The sequence below is a fragment of the Dromaius novaehollandiae genome, chromosome W, assembly GCF_036370855.1.
Source record: "Dromaius novaehollandiae isolate bDroNov1 chromosome W, bDroNov1.hap1, whole genome shotgun sequence".
Classification (NCBI taxonomy): domain Eukaryota; kingdom Metazoa; phylum Chordata; class Aves; order Casuariiformes; family Dromaiidae; genus Dromaius; species Dromaius novaehollandiae.
The window spans coordinates 56,467,947-56,485,699 of NC_088130.1; the positions used below are offsets into that span (position 1 = coordinate 56,467,947).

At 36.7% G+C, this 17,753-nt stretch overlaps 1 protein-coding gene across 2 annotated transcripts in view; it reads right to left on the reverse strand.

Moving 5' to 3' along the window:
• Positions 1-17,753, reverse strand: part of LOC135323421 (WD repeat-containing protein 70-like) — a 146,521-nt gene that overhangs the window by 26,466 nt on the left and 102,302 nt on the right. For both annotated transcript variants that reach the window (XM_064500367.1, XM_064500368.1), the window contains exons 11-13: positions 14,964-15,063; positions 8,493-8,577; positions 7,269-7,407 (exon numbers count right to left, since the gene is read on the reverse strand). In XM_064500367.1, the coding sequence (XP_064356437.1) occupies positions 7,269-7,407; positions 8,493-8,577; positions 14,964-15,063 (324 nt within the window). The remainder of the gene's footprint in view (positions 1-7,268; positions 7,408-8,492; positions 8,578-14,963; positions 15,064-17,753) is intronic.

The window sequence follows — 17,753 nt, forward strand, 5'->3', positions numbered from 1 at the left end:
TGATTTTATGCAACTGAAATTACAGGGAAAAATTCAAGAAACTATTCAGAAAATCAGTATTCTCATCTCAAGCTAAAGTCAATCTTATCCGCAGAAATACCAATACTTCTGCCTAATAATCTAGGATCACTAATAATGATAATTGACATGCACAGTGGAAAGTAAAATCTACCAGTAAAGTTAGCATCATAAAGAAAGGCTTGCATATGGATAGGTTTCTCCTCCTCCTTCTGTAGTCACCTTGCTTTCTCTGCAGATCATCTGCATGGCCCATCAGCTACACTGACTGTCTGCTCACTTCCAAGAACAACAGAAGTTCTGTCTTAAGAAACACAGAAAGATACTGCTGCTCTGAGGCAACATTAATTCCCACTGCACACTCTGTAATCTCTTTACACTGGTGTCTTACCGCACAGTGGTGACCCAGAAGCCAGCAGCTTGGCTTGCCGTGCTGTTGTATCTGAGAAGAGCTGCTCTGCCTCCTGGCTACACTCGCAGATCAGAGGAGGGAAAAAACGTAGTCTGAACAGCTTTTAGAAAACTGCTGTATCTTTAATTAGCTTGCTCCTTCCCTTATGTAGTAAATAGGCTTATCTATCCAAAGTATAACGCATTAACAACAACAAAAATAAGGTTAAATAATAGATTTAGAATTAAATCATTTTAAATGTCTCTAAAGTTGAACAACAAAGACTACCATTCTGCTTCCACCTTATTTCTTCTTTGGAGCAAAAAGATTGTTTATACATTTATACACGGATACTATGTATGCTCTGATCCAGAAAGAAAAGTCTGCATACAGTAAAAATACGCTAATATTATATTAAAAATCTGCTTTAAGCCCCAATTGCAAAAATCTTCAGATTTGAGATTCCTCTGGAGGTCATCCAAGGAAAAGAGCCAAATATAATAAATATTGTGAGAGGTTTGGGAATATCTAGAGTGTAGTGACCTGCTATCATTAGATTTAAAATACTCCTGAGAATACAGTAGTAAAGGAAGCAACAATAATGTTTTTCCCTTGTGAAATGTGATTTAGAAAATGTGTGGAAACATTCAACAGAAGAAGGACCTGAAATGGATAAGATAAAATTTACAATTTTCTATGTAGAAACCAGAAATATCCTAAAAACATTTTCAGAGACCAATAATTTAAAGCAGGATCTCAGTATAAAATATATAGATGGCAATGCTGAATCACATATCTTTCAAGGTACAGTTATAAAGCACATTGAGAAAATTGAGTTGAACCAGTGAACAATACTTTTTATTTACTTGATGAAGACAAAAAGAGACTTTTAATCTAGGTGGCAAACTGTTTTCCTCGTAATTGCAAGGCAGGGCATTCTCAAGCACCTGCTCTGTTAGAATTGCAGCCACATTTTCAACAATATACATAGCAAAACTAAGGCATACAACTCCCACATAAAATCCCTGCTTGTTACAGCGAGGAAAGTTGCAGAGTTTATCTTGCACACTGCAAAACTCTAGAGACAACTCTCCTAAAACAAAGTGCTGCTGCACGATGTAAGAAGGGACAGACCATGTTGCCTTTACATTTATGAAAGCGGAGAACAGAAAGTGACAAGTTACCTCATTCTAAAAGAAAGTACTTTGCTGTCATTCACATTTTATGCTAGGCATTTTGTATTTTAATTAGTATGAAGATTTACCAGACCTTGAATATTTTATGTGTTTCCTTGTTGGATTCTCCTCTCAAACAAAAGAAATGGTTTAAAAAACAAAAGTAGCATGCTGATCTCTTCCAGAAGTCAAAAGAATTCATTTTTCCTGTATTCAAAAAGCTTTAAATCTTAGTGAAACAAGCCACAGTGGAAAAGCCCTTTACCATATTACTGCACCTTATAAATAGCAAATGCTATTGTTTGGGGTCAAGGAAAGAAATACTGCAATACTATATCAGCTGTGCATAAAGGATGCTAGGAGTTTCATATTCCTTATTCCTTCTTTCCTTCTCACTCTTTAAGCTAAAAAGAAGTTTTATTTATAGCTTGTCTCAGAAGACCTTCCTGAAACATCCCTTAGAGATATTTTCAGAAGTATTTAATAATTCAACTTTTGCTTATATTTGAGAAACTAAGAAAATACTGAAGAATTTTCTTAACAGAAATAAGTTTCCCAAAACAACTGTAAGTCAATGTTTTCGGACTGTTGCTTATCTACAGAAACCTGTGGGATATTTTAAATTCTTACACATTTCCTTTTCTAATGCACATAATCTCATCATCTGTTCTCATTTTTAAATTAAATTATTATTTACATTTTGATTTAAAAATAGCAATTTCTCTAAATTGTACAACTTTTCTTTAGTGCCCATCTTTACCTGGCAATAACAGGGTATACTTCATCTCGTTTCCATATGGGGAAAATGACTGTTCCACTGCTGCCAAAATCAATCTTGTCTGTAATAAGGATAACTATTGGTTGATCTATCTGACCCAGACAAACAAGTGATAGACATGTGAGAGCGATTCAAGTGGCTGTCCACAGCTATTTTCTATTAATCTAATAATCTAACATTGGGGGAAACGTTGTGTACCCAACTCTGTTTCCCATACACTAGGTATTTATAACTGCTTCCCATGAAGAACTCATACTCTCATAGCCAAACCAAGAATTAGGAATAAATCCCCTTTGACATGCATTTGACTATGAAACCTCCCTTCCATTCCAAGAAGAGAATCCAGTTACAGACACCCCAGAAGATGAGCCCTCAGCCCAGAAATGCGGCAGGTCTTCCTTTCTCCCACACTACCTGAGGAAGGCAAAGGGAAAAGGCCTCTGAGTTTCCATGCACATGCTTTGTACCCCTCTTACAGCAGTTATAATTCCCAAGATCTGTTTAACGTTCCTCATCCATGTAAATGGAGTGAAAAGATATTTTGCACCAAATTGGAAATCTTTCACACAGAATAAGCCTCAAATGTTGAAACTGAGACAGTTTAATCTAATTGTTTTCCTGAACATACCTGGGGTGAGGGCAAAAGAACGGTTCTTAGATTATTCTGCCAAGATAGACAGACAGATAAAACAGCTTAAAAAAAAAAAAAAAAAAAAAGTTGCACAAGCACAGCAGGATGAAGTCTTGTTTCATAAAGCTCAGCTCTTGCTAACAAGAGAAGGATTCTGTACAGTTTAGCATACGTAACTACGGCCACAGTATAAAGCCCTCACCGTTTTCAATCACACCTGCAGACCCTGCGCCTGAGTTGGGCTGCAGCACTGCACACATGACACCAGCCTCCTTATGAGAGGGCAGAGGTTGGCATTTCAGCCCCTGAGTTCTGGTTTCATCTGCAATAAGTAAATGAGGCTGTCCTTATCCTGCAACACAGGTGCTTCACTCTTTGACAAAATCACAGAAGAAAAATCCACTGAGTGCTATTAAATGTAAAATCCCTATATCTGCATCAAGATATCTCTAAGTCACAGATGACAGAGGCAGAAGAGTATATCCAGAGAAGCGTCACTGTGTATTTGCCCTGTTCACGTATTCTTCTGCAGGCACACTGCTACTGGCCAGAGACAAAGCCCGTGGTCTCTACCAGTTCTTACATATATTTATCAGTATGTAGTTTTTCTTCAGAAAGTATTACCATTTATGTGACAAGCTTGAGCTCTAAAGAAGTCCCAGTGCCTACATGGTGGGATGGCATACAAGAGCAGACACAACAGTTTAGTCACGAGCTTAGCCACAGACTGCGAATAAAAATAAAAGACTAATACACAAAACAAAAAGCAAATTAATACTCTATAGCCAGTCACAACAACAGAGACTAATCAGGCTGCTAGTCCATTAGTAAAACCACACGGTTTCACTCCAGCAGCTTTGAAGCAGTAATGGGCTTTCCCATGAAAACTTGAAAGAAAAGGTGAAAAAAGGTTTGCGTGGTATGATGGAAAGGAATGTCAGACGCTGCTTTGGTCAAACATTCCCATTAAGTATTTTCCCATTACCCCCTAGGTTCATTCACAGGCCAATTGCACTGGCTATTTACAAAGGAGGTTTAAGATAATGTTTACTGTTCTTTAGTGTTCTTCAATTTTCTAAACTTACTGGAGTTTCCTTTAAAAAAAATCCTTGTGAAAACAAAGGAAATAAAAATAAAAATTGCACCACCTTTATAGTTTATGCTTTCCCTTCACAGTAGACTTTTTGTTATTCCCATTATATACCTCGTACCACTAAGATGGAATATAATTACCCTCAAAAACTCTTATTATTTTCATCTCATAATTGAAATAAATGGCTAATGATACTTGTTTTCTTCAACAGTTTGGACTAAACCCATCTGACATTACTGAAATTATTTTCATGAAGGTGAGGAGCAGATCTAGCTCTTTGCTATCACAGATACTGGTGTACTTGTGCTCTTTTACTACACATTAGCATAGAGTAACTACATATATGTGATGCTTAAAAAAATCTAAAATACAACATTTTAATTACATACTTAAGCACTAGATTATATACAAAGGTAAAGAAGTAGAATAACTAGTTACAGAAGAGAAACTGAAGTCTTAGATAACACTATTTTTATCTTCAGCTGCACTTACTGCTCTGTTGGCACACTTGAGGGACTGTAAGGGAAAAAATGGCAACCAGGAAAGTAGTCAGAATGCAAGTAATTAATTACTGAACTACTAAAAGATGCTTTGGTAAACCACACAGAAGATACTAACCTATCAATTTATAGGCCAACAATCTTTCCAACAAGCAACATGTACCACTTATTAAACAATCACCTGCATCTTTAAAATTCATTTGGTTTGTAGCATGCGTTATGTGTTTATAGTTCATCTAACACTGCAATTTGAGAAAAGCACGAAGAAGAAAACTACTGAAAAAGCTGAAGGATACAATAGAAATATCTTGAAAAAATATGCTGCTTTTATTTTAAAACACCACATAGTAATTTTCCTTCTTTTAGACTGAAGTTCATATGTTTAACTGTTTTTCTTAGATGTGTAGTGCTGAAGTTGGAAGCTAGACAAACTGATTTCAGAGGTATGATTAATGCTGGCTCACTGAAAATTGTGTCATAAGAACAGCATTTATAAGTCTTAATTCTTCATCCACTATTTCCAGTATTGTTTCATTTAATCCATTACATGCAAACCAGGTAAATAACAGTCTTAAATTTTATAACAACAAATGAAGAAAGACAAGAGCACTAAAACTCGATAGAAGCAATTTACTAGTCTTAAAAAGTACTATATAAGTATCAGCACCTATATACATTTATAGTGTAAAATTCTGAACATGCTGAGATTTGTCCACATACTTAAATTTATAGTGCATGAGTGGACCCAGTGAAGCCAATTACTGACACTTAATTTTGTTTTTCCATCAAATTCCCCACTGTTGGTTCTCAGCTCCTTATTTCTTCTGCCTTTTGAATTAACAGAACTTCAGTTCCCAATTCTGAGAATAACTTATAGTAAAAAAATCTCTTCTGGACTCTCCCATTGCATTACCTACCTGAGCAGGTAAACAGACTCTCTATTTCAGAGAAATTAAAAAAAATGTTTTTTTGAGAGATAATGTCAGCCATTGAAAATTATATTCCCTTTGAACACAGAGCAGAGAGGTTGATAAGCAGTAATTCTTACCATTTAATTTCTTTCACAGATGCAGGCTGACAGGCACCATCATTGACAAGCTTCTAATTCCTGAGGTCTTAAAGCTAAAGGGAAGTTTCCATACACTATTACTGACCTCCACCACAAAATGAAGATGCCAACATGACCAAGTCCAGACACTTAGCTCTAAGGAGTCCATGTTCATTGTGAACGTAATTGCTTAGCTATTTTATTTCCTGTGTCTCAGAAGAGCTCCTATGAGAATCTACCTCCCACACTTTAACTGATGCAGTTAGTTGCCTTTGATCTGTCATGAAATTTCAGAGGGGATACTGAGGCATTCATATTTTGTCTCCAAAAAAGGTTATAATACTTGTATCAGAGGAGAAAAAAAAAAAATCCACCAGAAGTCCTTAAGAGCTAAGTTAACGTTTTGGCCTGGTTCCACAGGAGGAAAACTGAAAATACAATTAATACAATTTAGGTTATCTTTAGAGAAATTCTTTAGTACTAAATAAAAATTCCAATGTAGTATAAAAAAAATATATTTAGAGTGTATCTGTTCAAAATAAAAATACATTTTTCCCCCCTTCAGCAAGTCTCATTCTTTCTGCTTTACCATGACTTCTGTGTTTTTGATTTGCAACTCTGCTGCCAAAGAAATGAGTGATAAAACATTCAGCCATAAGCAGATTTTGCAAGATGAATTTAGAAGAGAAAATGGGATTTGAAAAGAAAAGTAAATATAAACATAAATCCGGTGTAAATGAACTCCAGCAGAAGCAGTTTTGGTGTGCTCTGTAATAAAGACCACTGCACCGTAACAGGTCGGTTAAGAAAAGTGCCAAAGGAGAAAGCAATATCCTGAATCGCTACACTGTGACAAAGAACTGGCTTGTGATAGACTCGAACAACTCCTGATACTTAAGCAATCGCAAATCTGTTTGAATTTCCCCCAGCTTTGATTATCATAATCTATATGCCTGCTTATGTGCACCATAAAGGTGAAAGGACCTTTTTTCAAATATGATATTAAGCTTTTCCTTCAGCACAAGGAAACAGATAAGCTGTTCAAGTAATGCACAGACTCTTCTGTATTACACATTCACAATTTTAGCATTTTATATTTCTATTAAGAACAGAATTTTCTGATAAATGGTTTCCTAGTATTGCCTTTTATTTTGCCACAAAATTGTTGCATTTACATAAGCTAGGGTCCACTGAAATATATTCTATAAGTAAGCACAAGTCTGGCTTCAGGGACAAGTTGGGGTTCTGTCACAATATGGCATTTTACTATGAGAACCGGTGGACTAAATAGCATAAATCTGTGTGTGAGAATTTTAGGGTTTATGCCTCATTTTACAGCTCTGGAAGGGTCAGAAAAATCTTGACAAATAGTAACACCAAAGCAGGGATCTCCTAGTGCTTAAACACCTTGTCCCAAGACTTTTTTTCCTTTCTTTTATTTTGTTTTAATTGAAAGGACAATAGCACTTATCCAGGGCATTCTACCTCTAGACATACTTGTTCTTAAAAACAGAGTAGAAAAATTACAGTAGTGTTAACAGGTCATTACTTGCATAGAGAAAATAAAGCATATGAATATGATTTCATTCATATTTTGAATAGTGGAATAAAGAAAACTAAAATAAAATACATACTGCATTTGTAACATCTATCTCATACAACTTCTGGAATGTCTCCCGATCGAAGAAAGCAAGCTTCCCACTGCCACCACCTTTCTTAACGGAGGTGCCTGTGACAAGTATTTTATCATCAGGGCTGAAACAGCAATCTGTCCTGCAGAAGAAAATAAACCATCATACTGACCAAACCGATTATTAATATGTAGGGAACATATTTATAAATCACTCTCTCTAAAAATAATCCTTTTCATTTGTTAATAATTTTAAGATTTTTAAGATTTTTTAAGTTAAGATTTTAAGATTTTAAAAATCTTTTATCAGACATCGGTTAACATTTACAATGACAGCTGTGCACAGAACAAGCAAAACTGACAAAAACAATAGCCCCACCCTGCAAAATCCTCCCCCTCTCGAAAGTCTTGTACACTTTTCAGCATTGGAAACAAACAAAAAAAGTATTTTCAAAATCTGGTTAACATCATTCAGTAAGCAAATAAAACCATCATGAAATCTGTTTTCACTAATGATATATTCTTCAGTGCTGCACAGCAGTGTGTTTATATAGTGGCCAAAAATATTTGTCTGTTTACTTTTCCTCCGTCTGTCTATGCTACAAAATACAGTGGTTGTCACTTCAAGATTGATCTGTCCCTGACCTTCCTCCTCAAGATCTTATTTCAAAAGTATAAATTGTCCTTAGAGTTGGATTTGGCTGTGCTACAGCTATAGAAATGCAGGTAATACCAATAAAAATACAAAATATAGTCCTTCTGCATTATATAGTAAAGCATAATATTTAGTTCCTATAGAACTCAGTCACCAGCACTTCATCATAACTTGAACTCATACCTTGCACCTTTATGCTATGTCTACTTTTCAATCCAGCTCTACTTTTTTAATATTAATCATAGATCAAAAAGGAATGAGGCTCGTTTATGTGTCTCATTACACATACGTATGGCAGTGAACTGGCCTCTTTCTGAAAAGTTTATAATCGAATTAGACTGGAGAGGTATGAGACAAAAAATTGCATATAACAAAGACAGCTAGCTATGAATTATCATAGAACATAAGAGATATTTGAAAACAGCATTAAGTCCTAAAATAGCTAAGGATAAGGAGTCCTTCTTGCTCTGCTCTGGATCTAGTGAGAACTGAGAAGGAGAACTCCTGTATACTCCCTCCTGCTCAGCCTAACTACTGCTGTTTCTACTAGCTGGAATAAATCAGTGTACTTACATTGGAAAGAAGCTGGACAGCCTTTCGGCTGAATTAAGAGGCTTTTTAAACTGTCTAATATCCCATATCTTTAAAGTATCATCTCCTGTGAAACAAGAGACACAAAAGTTAGCAATAAAGAATTAAAGTCACGAACTTAGACATTTGCAGAAAATTTCATCCTCTAACTCAGAAATGAAAAGACATAGGAAAAGGAAGAGAATGATAAGGGAAGAAACATTCAAAATGGGGATGGGAGTGGAAGTCATTTGTCTCTAAATGGCTGTAAAAGTACAAGGATGAAACTTCCCACCTGATGCACCCCAGCAGACTAGGAAATTCTCAAGAGCTCAACTCCATCACAGCAATCTCTTACCAACAACAACTATCCACATCAGAATCAAATTTCTCAAACACTAACTTATCACTAACTTACTCTGTGTTTGTGAGGTTTGGTGCATTATTAGTAGTGGTAATTTTAAAATTTTGCTAAAGACATTAACAGAAATTACAATGTTACTATGGATGGGTTAGCTAAAAAGTTGAACAAGTTTTATGTGGCTGGTTTGTACCTGCCCTGGAAAAATGACCAGGAAGAATGAAAAGCACATGAAGGCCTTCTGTTTCTTTAGTGGGCAAACAGGAACAAATTATAATCTCAGTATGGAGAACAGGCCCTGAAATCAGGCAGAATTCCTTGGGGAGGGCAGAGAAGGGAAGCAACTGAACCCACATTTGCTGTAATGAAACCTTTTCACACCCTTCCAGAACACCTTTGGCCATAAAAGCCAAAATCAAGGTTAGAGTAAGACATTTATAGCAATTCTCATCTGTGTTTGATAAACATGGTGCAACTGTAGGCCAGTAAAAGTCAGGCTGTTTATTCCCTTTTCAAAAGTTATGACATATTAAAAAAGTGAGAACGAAAAAAAAAAAAGAGAGAGAGATTAGTTACTTATTCTCTGAGAGATCTACATCTCTGTTGACCATCCCTCTGGCATACATACTTCTAGCATGAGATGAGTTACAGAATTTTGAGCCCTGAGGCATCTCACTCAGGCACCTAGACATTCCTTTGCATTCAAAATCAGTGCCGCAGTGCTTTCAAGGGTGAAAAAAGGGATTTCACTTAAAAAATATCAGGAGGTCAATTTTAGACAAAAAGTTACAAAGTCTTCCCGACCTAGGACAAGAGGCAGGCAAGTGACTGGTAATCTACAGACCCACTTCCCTCCAAAGCCCAGACCTTGCAGGAAGTAATTTTCTGTTGTCTAAAAGCATTCTGTAGACTTCCAGTCTTTGAGATTAAGTGCTCAAAGGAGGCCTTGGAAATAAAATGTAAAAAGTAAAAAAAAAAAAAATTGTAACATGCTGTAACAAAAGAAATCAAGGCCAGCAGTACGCTTTACAGGGAAAGCAGTTACGTGTGGCCTCGTACATCATGTATGTTTATATTAAAGACTAGGATAACTCCTTACTACAAAATATTTTTAAGAAGTGGACAACTTAAATAAATGATGTCTAGAGCAGAGTATATTTCTGTTCGCTGGGAAGCTGAAAAATGACAAGAAAGAAAAATGTTGAGTCCCTATTTTGGGAATATCTGTTTTCTTATTGTTTCATAGTAGACTCCATCCCAAACACTTCAAAGCATTTGTACTTGTAATACGAACCCTCCCTTTCCTTTCCCACCCCCCCCACCCCCAAAAAAACACTTATCATCTAGATGTTATATCTAAAGCACCAGCACTTTATAAATGTATGCAAAGGATACCATTTGGCTGCTCTGCAAATCTGGGTAGGGACAGATCTAAGGCTAGCAGCCAAGGCTGTGCTGTTCCCAGTAGAATGAGCCTTGACATGATCTTCAAGCTGTAGTCCTGCCAGGCTTTAGCAGGAGAGATGCAGTCAGACATTTAGATACAGCTCTCCTGCTAACAAGAAGGTGTACTGTGTTGGTTTAAAAAAATCAGATAAAGCCAGAAAGACTCTAGAAACTGTGGTTGATTTCAAATCAACACTCTCTTCCACAGTGCAAAAATGGTTTGTAAGTATTTGGAAAGGGAGAAATGCTAGTAGAATGACTTGGCCAATACTGTGAAACTTTTATCATCTTTAAAAATAATGTAAGATTTGCCCAAAGTCATCTTCTAATTAAAATTTGGTGTGTTCCAAATCAGACATTCTTGTTCAAATCTAATTTGCATTAGGAATTGAAATCAGTGTCTCTAAGAAAACAGAGTATTAATATTCCACAACACCAAGGATTTCTCAATAGCATCCTTGTATGCTGAATGCTTCTTTACAAGATGCTGTAGCAGTACTGATCTATTTTTAACTACTCCACACATGGTTAAAATGGTTACTTTTAAAGAAAGACACAAAGTCAGAAGTTGTGCAGTTCAGCATGAAACATTCAAATTTGTCCACTTTTGGATCATTCAATATTTGTCCTGATGGCAGACTTCTCCCAGAGGCTGGCTGAATTTTTTTCTACAGCATTTCAAACAACATTTCCAATGCTGTTCTTCACCATTTTAGTAAGAAGCATACCAATAATCAGACTCTAGCCTGATATGATCAGGTCAGACACTGTTCTCCCAACAGGACTGAGCATTGGATTTATCAAGAGGCAAGAACAACCTACTAGAAAAACAATCTTTGGTGAGCCAGGATAGATATTTCGTAAATGGCTTTTAGTCAAAATAAGGCCAGTGCACTGAGACTACAAGGACTTTGTCTGATTTTTTTCTTTATGGTAAATACTGGACCAGGAAGACAAGTAAATGAATGCAGATGGCCCCAAACGAAGTGAAAGCGCTGCCAAAGTAAAATGCTGCCAGAAACTCATGATGTCCAAAGTCAGCAACAACCTTCAAGGAGCTCTTATTTTAAGAGGAAGTCTTGTGTTGAAAGCAAAGCTCAAGGACTGACACTCACAAAGATCATTGCAGAAAACAAAGAAATATAGGAAATGAGATTTTTTTTTTAATACAGCAAAGGAAAGGCATAGCACAACAAGGCTAAAGAGAAAGAGAGCATCAGAACACTGCGTGTTTACAAACCCAAAGCCTTTCTGTGAAGGCCTAAACTATATGCAATGAGAGGCACCTGACAGAGCAAGGTACATCCTTCTTGCATTCTGCACTGGTTCAGCAACAGGAGCTGCAATGTAAGAACTTCTGCATGAGGTGCCCCAAGCCAGGATCATGCTCACCCCGAGCCACGTGCTGAATGACAGCAACTGGCTTGGGGAGGGGGTGTCACTAATCAGGAGTTCAGCATTTATACTTGGAATAGCTCTCAGGATCACCTTATCCCACCAAACTTTACCCACTGGACAGATACACCAGCTTGGCCAAATACTTAAGTATATCCCTTCTCTCTATACATATGGAAATGAAGAATACTGGAACACTGTGAGAAGGCCATTTGAACTCCAAGTAGTACAAACAGTTGATTATACCCATTAATGCTCATTAATGCATTTTTAGTATTTGATTGAAATGAAATTTGGTTTTGCCTACTGAGGAGCAGTTGATTTAAAACCACTGGATTTTTAAAGTGCTAATATTTGTATTTACCATAAAGAGCAATATATATTGCTCTTCGTAAAACAGGAACTCACTACATATGCTGCTGCACAATCCCTGAACATTCAGGACACTATACTCAAGATGTTTCTACTTTTAAAACTAACTTTACGATGAAATGTTTTCTTTTTCCATGAGAATATTTTGAAAAGAGAAATTCATCCAAAACGTAAAAAACAGAAAGGAAAAAAAACAAACAGAAAAACTTCATTTTCAGCCCTAAAGAAAACATGCATCTGCTAAAGTTATTTGAGAGGTTTAGAGGTAAATAGTTTTCACTGAATTTAACTACGATGAACTGATTTCCTAAGTAAATTAACTGATTAAGATGGCACTAAGTCTGCACATTTTCTATCAAAGAAAATAAATTAAACGAATGGCTTTGATGAGATTCATGGAATTAATAAATTAATGGTTTCATATTACAACAACAAAAACTAACTCCATAAATTCTGTATATATCCAGAGGAAAAAAATAATTTTTTTATAACAAGACCCCAAGTCCTTCCTTACCTCCTCACTGCCGAACAAAGAAAACGTTTCCCAAGTATTATCTTCACTGCATTTAGAAAAAATAACTTTCATGGTCACTAGTGTGTAAAAATATCACTTTCTTAAGTTTCTGTCAAGTTACTACCTAATACCCAACAAGAATAAGACTGGGAACTCTCATAAGCAACTCCTTAGCTTTTCATTTTCCCTTGTGCTTGCATCTGAGCCCTGCCTCATCTCTCTCATATGCGACACAGAATCTACATCAGATGCAGGAGAGTCAAGCAGGCTTTCAGCGAAAGTCCCCATTCCCCAAACAACTATCCTCTCTTTGATCCTCAGCACTTGGCAGGTGTGTTCATCTATGAATGCTGGATCCACATCTGCTTTTATTGGCACAGATCCAAAGCAATACTCATATTAGAGCACTAACCAAAAAAGACAAAAAAAGGTATGAATCCTCATTCTTTAGCACAGGATACATACAGATTTTTTAATGCAATCAAATATGCTCGACAAAAGTAGCATTTTTAACCATATTGAGGGGCCAAATTTCTGTACAATCTTACATTCTGCAAACAATCAATCAAGATTTTACACAGCTTAGAAAAAACACGTAGTTAGGCTGTAAATAAGTTAAAGTCTGTTTAACACAACAGAAAATCTGGAAATAGTTAAGAGGAGGAAGAGCTCGCAAGAAAAAGTGCCACATGCAACTAAAATAAGAAAAGGTCATTTATGTGATCTATATTCATAAACTCAAACATGACAGAACTTACATAAATGGAGGGTTCAAGACAGCACTACTGAATATCCCCCACATCAGGGGGTTCTGTTTTATTTTTTGTTGCTTATATTTAAAGACACAGAGAGATTTCCCTTCAATCATAAAAGGTATGTCTGTGTGGATTTTCTGGGGGCAACACCACTGGGAGACAGGCGCTTCATTTTACTTAGCCCAGAACAGAAAGATGGATGGTTTGCCTACTTTCCAAAGAGGAGAATATTCTCATATAGGAAGTGTTCAGTTCAGTAAGGACCAGCAAGGTTGAGGGTACTGAGCTCAACCACTGAGGTAGGGCCCATTCACCTAGCCGTGGATCCAGGAGCCTGAACAAACAGGAGCAGTTTACAAACAAGCCAAGTGCCCAGTAAGCCTAGGGCTGTCAAGGACAAGGAGACCACCATCCTCACCTCAGAGCTGTGATCTGAGGAACATAATGTTTGAAACAGGGCAGGAAAACAAGGAACTCAGGTAGAGGGCATCCCAAAGGAGGCGCATCTGGCCGTAAAAGCCACAAGTGTCACTCTGATCCTCGGCAACGGGGTGAGGGGAAAGACACAAACAAGTGCAGGCACTGCTCCTGCTTCAGAGAGTTTGTAGGCTATGAATACTTCTACTGTGGTATTTGGTAGATGTAATCTCATTTTGTCCACACACCAAACTGACCAGATGTCATGTACATATGTTAGGCACAACACTGAGCCTGCATTAACATACACTGCCTCTCACTAGGCCTGTTTATTTGGCCTTGGGGCCATGCTAATGCATACACATAGCTTCTGGTTACAGCTGGTTTCCATCCAGACAGCTTGAATTGCATGCTTGCACCTGCCTGCAAAATACTGGGTAGACAAACCTCTGGATTAAAAGTTATCTTGAACACACACCATCCTATTCAATCCTATCTAATGCTGCAGTGAATGAGTCTTCAAACAGGTCTTTGCTCTCTCTAAACTTTTACTGTTCTCTAAGACTCTTAGCAAAAAGTTTTATCTGAAGTTAATAAAACAAGGGTTTTTTTTTCCTGTTCTGTGGACATGTCAATTTTTTTTCCATTCTAGTATATTTTGGCCACTCACTTCAAGTCATCACCTGATAGTGCTTGTAATATAAATTAAATAAAAATTCAAGTTACAACAGAAAAGCACATTGCATAAAGAAGCAGCTTGAGGAATTAGTAACAATAACTCCAGAAAAGAGATACTCATATTGAGAGACAATAACCTTCTAAGAACTAAAGAACTAAATAATGAAATTTGTCGTCTTTTATTTTTAATTAAGCTAATAATTTCCTTTGTGGTGGATTATTAATGCTAGACAAGAAAACAGATCAAGAACTATATAATATAAACAGCACAGTTCTCTTAAAATTTTTACTTAACTGCTGTAAAAATGGCCCTTCATGAGCATAGTACTGAATGGAGTATCATAACAGAAAATGTAATTTGAGAAACACTTCAGGTTTAAGTCACTAATACCTTATTTCACAATCTTACCACCACCAAGAACAAGTACATTTAGTGATGATATGATTTAAATAGTTTGTTTACTGAACCATTTACGTTAGTAAAAGTTAAGATTGTTTTGCATTCAACACATCAAAGAACTCTTTTAATCACCTACCTCCCCGGCTGGCAAGGGCGGTACCATCATAGGAAAACGTCAGGCATGAAGTGTCAGTGCCAGGGGCATGGGCTTGCCTGCAGTGGAACTTGGTATGTACCTGTTTGTCAGACAAATAAAACATTAAAAAGTTTGCTTGCTTCAAGACTGGCTAAATATTTCTTTATAGCATTTTGTGTGCTTTGCTGCTATTCCTACGTTTAAGAAGAAAAACTCACATTTTTAGTGTTAACAGGTAGAGAAGCTAAATACTTCCACAGACTTTTAAAAACGTCATGTATGCTTCATAATAGGCTTTCATACCAAGAAGAGTGTGAATGCAAAATTTAACTTTTTCATAAATCCAGTTATATAGTCCACATTTACAAAGCATCAGCACCCTTAAAAACTCCCACTAGTGCTGAATAAAGGTAGTTATGCCTGGTTAAGATAAATGTACATTTTAAGACAGGTCTCATCACCCCTCTAAAGCAGACTTACAGTTTAAAAATGCCAAAGTACATTATACATACTTTGGAAAGGACCTGAAAGGAGGATTGGAAGAGTTTACTTTTGGTATTTTTCAACCTTGCCAAATTTCATGGGTTACAGATTTAAAACAAAGCTCAGATATTCCGAGGTTTGGGTTCCATTTAGCTGCAGTAAAATTCAACTTTGGGAATGCTGTATGTTATTTTTAATCTATATTCCCCTAGTAATCGTAGAAAAAGATAGAAATTACTTTCAGATTAGCATCTTGTTCTTGTGTAGAGTAGACTTTTTATGTATTAAGTCACAGTTTAGTCAAATCCCTAAAAAAACCTCTTCTATTAAATGGAGAAAAACATCCTATGAAATCTTCTACTAAATCCCGGCATTTTTGCAAAACACAGCTTTCCTACTTCCTAACCAAAAAATCGAAGGTCTCAACTAAGATACCAAGATGCTTTTCACATACATACTTTCTTGTTAATTTCACCATTCTTCACTTTCACTTAGCAATTATATCATTTACTTTTCATCACTCATGGAGACTCCAGCACTAAATACTTAAAAATCAGCAACATGCTCAATGCCTGCCTAATGCTTCCACCTTCTGCAAAACACCAGTTAAGACAGCCATGTGATATTCAAGAGCGAGGGCCTCTCTTGAAAATTCAGCTAAACTAGATCAAAATATAAGATCAGAAAAGGTAGGGCAAATGTACTTTGCACAAACTCCTGCAAAACTCCTGAGAAGCCCATCTTCTGTGCTCAAACCCTGTAACTTGCATTTATAACTAAACTGTGCCTGCACAAGAGCAAACGATCACACTCCCATGCCAGGGATAGGGAAGTTCAGCAAGACTGACGGTTGGCAAAAGGGGACACCCAGCGTAAAGGAGTTTGCCTAGAGAGAATAAAAGATGAAGCCAATGGCAGGCAAAGATCAGATTGTGGCTAGGAGTCTAGGGAAACTGAGGGGGAAAGGAAACTACTGCATTTCAGAGAAAGCACAGGAGAGAAGAGACACAATAAGAACCTACAGGAGAGGGCTGGAGCACTGAAAAGGAAAATTAGAATTAAAGAGGCACAAAGAGTATTTCAGCGTATGGGGAAATTTTGAGATTGGATAAGGAGCCCACAAAAGTGAGGATAAAGCAAGTGACCTGGAGGGGATAAACTGGAACCACATGGGCATCCAGGAGTGAAGAGGGAATGGAGTCTAAGAGGAAGGAAGAGATGAGGAAGAATCCAAATGGAAGCAGAAACTGGAGGGACTATGGAGGAAGGTGGAACAGAGGGAGATAAAGGAATTTGAGACAGGTTGGGTTCTTTCTATCCACTTAGGAAATCACACATCTCATGTGTCCTCTTTTCCTAAGATAAATTAATGTAGTTGCAAAATCAAGCATTCAAGAATTAAAGGTTGCCTGTGCTTCTAAGATGAGGACTAAAACAAGCCATTCCTCTCACAGAGGGGAGGAAGACAAATTAGTGACCTTAAAGTCCTTTATTTACCATAGCAATGAGCAAAACAAAAAAAAATAAAATACAGAAAAGCATATGCTTTTGGAGAAGGGTTTGAACAGTGTGCAGTAAGTCAGATCTAGAATCACACACCGAACAGTAAAAGGACAAGATACTGAACAACTGCTTACTCAGTGAATACTATCCAATTTATATATTAAAAAAGAAACAGTTCTGCAGAAAAAAAAAGTAGGATGTGATCAAGTAATGCAAACACACAGAAAGACTGAATTAAGCTTGCACAGGAAACCTCAGTGATTGTTTCTCCTAATTTATGACTATGCACCTCACTGAGATTCTTTTAATGAGCTATTTTATATGCAAAAGACCCAAGCTACTAAAGTAATTTATGTTGTTTACCCATTCAAATATCTGTTATAAATTTGCTCCAAAATCTAGAGAATCTGTGTGTTATGACATTTCAGTAATGACTGTAAACTTATTGGGGTGTGCAGATTTAGTTAGGTTTTGAGAGGAGTCACATAAGCCATTCATTCCACAAATGACTCCACAACAAACAAAAGAGGGCATAAAACATTAAGTAAATGCTTTTTACAGTAGGGAGAGAAAATGTAATAACCTAGATTTACCCATAGCACTTGTTTTGAGACCAAGTTTTGAAATGACTGTCACTTCTAACCAGTTACACAAATCCTGGAGAAATTCTATGAACAGACTGCTATTTAAAACTGTAAGTCTGTGTTGGGGTGTTTTTAAATACTAAGAAACATATTTTATGCATCCAATTACATAAAATTTTCCAAATACATGAAAATATACAGAGGATAAACTGTGAATTAG